This window comes from Bison bison, unplaced genomic scaffold (assembly GCF_000754665.1).
Source record: "Bison bison bison isolate TAMUID 2011002044 unplaced genomic scaffold, Bison_UMD1.0 scf7180017864203, whole genome shotgun sequence".
NCBI lineage: Eukaryota > Metazoa > Chordata > Mammalia > Artiodactyla > Bovidae > Bison > Bison bison.
In genome coordinates, this window is record NW_011494775.1 from 6,932,831 (window position 1) to 6,937,638 (window position 4,808).

General features: G+C 62.7%; 1 protein-coding gene across 1 annotated transcript in view; it reads left to right on the forward strand.

Annotated features, from left to right (window-relative positions):
* TMEM259 (transmembrane protein 259) overlaps positions 1–4,808 on the forward strand; it is a 7,996-nt gene that overhangs the window by 1,239 nt on the left and 1,949 nt on the right. The window contains exons 4-10 of the mRNA XM_010844644.1: positions 1–157; positions 3,085–3,360; positions 3,805–3,904; positions 4,016–4,126; positions 4,373–4,495; positions 4,581–4,681; positions 4,770–4,805. Of these exons, the coding sequence (XP_010842946.1) occupies positions 1–157; positions 3,085–3,360; positions 3,805–3,904; positions 4,016–4,126; positions 4,373–4,495; positions 4,581–4,681; positions 4,770–4,805 (904 nt within the window). The remainder of the gene's footprint in view (positions 158–3,084; positions 3,361–3,804; positions 3,905–4,015; positions 4,127–4,372; positions 4,496–4,580; positions 4,682–4,769; positions 4,806–4,808) is intronic.

Consider the following 4,808-nt stretch of genomic DNA (forward strand, 5'->3'; position numbering starts at 1 on the left):
CGCGCGCGGGCCTCGCACCCCCAACCTCAACCCCAATCCTCTCATCAACGTGCGCGACCGGCTTTTCCACGCGCTCTTCTTCAAGATGGCTGTCACCTACTCGCGCCTCTTCCCGCCCGCCTTCCGTCGACTCTTCGAGTTTTTCGTGTTGCTCAAGGTGACCGCAGCCCTGACCCTTAACCCCAGCGGATGGACCCCTTACCCCTGAGTTTCGACCTCTGACTCCGTCCGGGGCAGCGTGCCTCTCCCTCCCGGAGGCATAGACCCGGCGGGGCCGGTTGTGACCCTTCCCTTAAGCCTGCCACCCCCGTCACCCTTCCCAGAAACTTCTACCCGGCAAGTCCCGAGCCTCCCCGAGTTAGTGACCCCTGATCCCGATTCCAGAAACTCACTCCCAGCCCCTCCAGGCCGCACCCCACCGCTGGCCTCGCCCTTCCTGGCGTCCCCACCTCGGGAGACCGGAGCCCAGTCCCGCGACCCTCGACCCTGTCGCCTGGGATCCTCATCCCGGGACGACCCCGTCCCCACTACCGAACCTGACCTCTCCGCGAATCACATACCCGGGGATTCCGGGCCCTACCGCCACTGCAGCCTCTTTGGACACACCCCCGGACCGCCCACCTGCACCGGAAGCTGCTCCCCACTTTTCTCTCCCCCTTTTTCTTGGGGCGAGCCTCCTGGACCCTTCTGCTCCAACTCAGATTCTACTCCTTCTGAACCTCTGGGGGAAGGTGACCAGGCCGAGATCACGTCACCAGGGTTCCTGGCAGAGCCCCAGCCAGCGGTGCCGCTGGTGGCTCGGTGAGGGGCGTCCCGCGGACCCGCCCCTCGTCCTCCCTCGGCTGTGCAGGCGGTTCGCCGGTTCCTGGAGGGCCGGCGCGGGTCCCTCCAAGGAGGGGTCTTACTCAGGGAGGGAGCCGCTGGGTGCCGGACCCCGGCTGTCTGGCGGGTCTGAGGAAATGGAGAAATGGCTGGTCCTGTTTGTGTCCTGTCCTGGGGGGCCCCCTGGGTGGGGGCCGGGGCTACGGTTGCCGACTTACGAGGGAACTTGAATTCCTTGTCCACAGAAAAGGGTCTGAGGCAGGTGAGGCACGGGCCAGCGAGGTTGGGAGCCACCAGCTCTTTGGGGTTGGGTAGCAGGGGCGCGTGCAGGGCTGTCCTACAGACCTGGGAGTGGGTCCCCACTGAGCCTCCCATTTCCTGAGCAGCAGCAGGTGTCCCCCCCCAGGGGCCTCGACTCTGGAGGGTTCCTCAGTAGGGCTTCCCTTACCTGGTGTGTGGGACCCATGAGCAGCTTGAGAGTGGGCAGAAGGCCGGGTGTGGGCGTGGTTGCCTCCTGGAAGGAAGCCCTGGCCTCCCTGCACCCTCAGGAGGAGCCCGTGTCACCCGAGGGAGTGAGTGCCCTGTGTGAAGTGGGCCCCCACGGACCTCAGCCTTCCTAAGAGTCTGGCCTGAGGCCTTGGCTTTGTCCTTTCACTTGCTTCCCAATTTGGGACCAAGGAGCAAGTCAGGGATTGGGCCGACTGGGCAGACAGGCCGCACATCCAGGCTGTGCCCCTGGTGTGGGGGCCCGTGGGATCAGGCCACCCTTAGCTCCCTACATCTTTTCTCTCCATGGGGCTGTGGCCAGAAGGCCCCCCTCAATTCTCAGGTCCTTCCCTGACCCCTGGTGCTTTTGGTTTCCCTCCTTTGCAAAGTGAAGGCTGAGTTAGCCAATCTCTGAGGTTGCCTGAGTTCCAGAAAGCTCTCTTCTTTGCTTTCCAGCTGCCTAGCTTCTGGACTCTTGCTGCAGAGATCAAGTTCCCCTCCCCACCTCACTTGGTCGCCTCTTCCTGTGGCACCTGTTCTGGTCCCGCCTGCAGAGCTGGTTCCCACCCCCTCCCGCCCCCACCTTGCTCCCTGCCACCACGTGCCCCCTGCCACCTTGTGCCAATCTTTGGGACCAGAGATGAGTGGCTGACCAGGAGGAAGAGGGGAGAGGCAGCAGCCACCAGGGCAGGGTCCAAGTCAGAGCAGACAGCCTCAGGCTGGGAGGAAGGAGGTGGGTGCAGGGATGGCGTGTGCAAAGGCCCTGGAGCTGGCGGGACAGCGTTGCCAGTGAGGTGGAATGTTCAGTCACAGGGTACCAGAGGTTGGGGGCTAGAGTACCCAGGGCCTGTGATATGGCCAGGCCAGCTGCCAGGCAGAGGACAGAAAAGGCCTTGGATGGATTCCTGAAATGCTGAGGGGGATAAGGGGGCGGGGCCACCGGGTGTGTCTGCCGATAGGGTCTTAGGAGGCAGCTGTTTGCCAGCTTGTTCCATGGAGGCCGTGGGGAACCAGGTCCAGCTCAGGGGCAGGCCTTGTCGAGTGGGGCGAGACTCTTGGCCCATCTCTAGGCACCCACCCAATTGGTCAGGGTGATGGACCCTACCTGGGGTTTCAGTTCATGGTAGGGGGGCTGTGAGGGGCGCTGGAGGGGACTTCAGGGTGACAGTGGGGACTTGGCCACTCTGAGGTCACAGGTCCCCCATCTATCCATATGCCCCTCTCAGAACCTAGATACCCTGCCTGGTGTTTCCTCCAGGTTTAACTCCTGGCTCCACCCTCTCCTGGCTGTGTGGCCTCTGCCTTGATTTCCTGTCTGCAAACTGGAGATGATGGCAGGCACGTGCCTTGCAGGAACGAGCCCAGGCAGCCCCTGGCATCGTGCCACCTGCATGTCAGCACTTTCTGTGATGTCTCGGCATGTGGTGCAATGTTGTCCTCATGGCCGAGGGTGAACAGTGTCCTGGACATGGCTCCTGCTGGTCATTGGGGCCCAGGGAACACAGCTGGAGCTGTGGGTCAGCTCTGACCGCAGCCTTCTGCCACTGTAGGCCCCACACTTTGCTGACTCCCGTCGTCAGCTCACAGGTCCCCATACACGTTGTGGAGAGGTGGTTGGGGTTCCCAGGGACACTGAGCCTGTGGCCACATCTCTGGCCCCAGTGCAGGCTGGCCTGTGGGAGGCTCTACAGCTGTGGGGGCCTGTACTGGGAAGGGTCCTCCATCTGGGGGGGCGGGTCCCAGGCAGCTCCCCCCTGACCACTCCCTGCCCTGCAGGCCCTGTTCGTGCTCTTTGTCCTGGCCTACATCCACATCGTCTTCTCCCGCTCACCCATCAACTGCCTGGAGCACGTGCGTGACAAGTGGCCCCGTGAGGGCATCCTGCGGGTAGAGGTGCAGCACAACTCGAGCCGCGCGCCCGTCTTCCTGCAGTTCTGTGATGGTGGCCATGGCAGCTTCCCTGGCCTGGCCATGGAGCCAGATGGCCTGGAGCTAGAGGAGGAGGAGGAGGAGGAGCTGACCATGGACATGTTCGGGAACAGCTCCATCAAGGTGAGCAGCCGGGGCGTGGTCAGGGCTGCAGGGGACACTCCTGATCTGCTGGGCTGTTTCCCAGCTGTTTACTGAAGGCCTGGTTCTGGGGTGCTGAGGGCAGACAGGCTGAGAAGCAGGCTTTGGGCTTAGAGCTCTGAGGTGATTCTGGCCATCCTTGGTGGTGTGGCTGCCTACAGGATGGGGAACCTAGAGGGAGGGCTGTGCTCAGGTGGCCAGAGGCCAGGGGTGGGTGTGGGCGGAGTGTTGGTACAGACCCAGCAGGAGGCCCCACCTCACTGATCCTATCCCTCACACCCTCACCCAGAAATCTCAGGGAGCTCAGTGTTGGGGTTAGGGCTTTTATGGGTCAGCAGTACATCTCCTTCCATTGGGGGTTGCAGAGACCTTCAGGCCAACCCTTAGGTACCAAGGGCCTGCTGACCTCTGCCTCTCACTGTGCAGTTTGAACTGGACATCGAGCCCAAGGTGTTCAAGCCACCAGGTGGCCCCAAGGCCTTAAATGACAGCCAGGAGTTCCCATTCCCTGAGACGCCCCCAAAAGGTACCACCACTCCCTGGGGCTACGTCCAGTGATGGTTGTGGGGGTGTGGTACAGTCCCCCGAGCCCTTCCAGGAGAGGGCTCCTTTGCTGACCAGCCGTCCCTGCACGCAGCCTGGCCACAAGACGAGTACATCGTGGAGTACTCGCTGGAGTACGGCTTCCTGAGGTTGTCGCAGGCCACGCGCCAGCGGCTCAGCATCCCCGTAATGGTGGGCACACTGGGGGAGTGCCCCTGCCGAGCAGAGCAAGGCCCAGGGGAGGGAGCTCCTTCCTCCTCAATCTTGGGTATTTTCCTTGGGGAGAGGTGACCCAGAAGCACTTGTGTCCAAGGTCTCAGGGTTGCCGTTGCTGCCCAATTGCAGGAAACTTCCCAAGGCTCCATTCCTCCACACTTGTCAGTCACAGCTCTGCTGGGCAGTGGAGTTCTGCAGCCCTGGACTAACATCCCTGTCCCGGTCCTGCCCACAGATCCCACGCGGGACCAGTGCTTTGGTGACCGCTTCAGCCGCCTGCTGCTGGCTGAGTTCCTGGGCTATGATGACATCCTCATGTCCAGCGTGAAGGGCCTGGCGGAGAACGAGGAGAACAAAGGTGCGGGGCGAAGGCGGGGCCTGTTTAGGTGGGGCTTGGGCTGAGGCGCTTGCTCACTGCCTCTTTCACTCCACCCCTCTTGCAGGCTTCCTGAGGAATGTGGTGTCCGGGGAGCACTACCGCTTCGTGAGCATGTGGATGGCCCGCACGTCCTACCTGGCCGCCTTCGTCATCATGGTCATCTTTGTGAGTGCCTCAGGCAGGGTGGGGTGGGGTGGGGTGGGGCTGGAGGGGCGGGGCAGCCATCCAAGGCCTCACGGTGACCCACTTGCAGACCCTGAGCGTGTCCATGTTGCTGCGCTACTCCCACCAT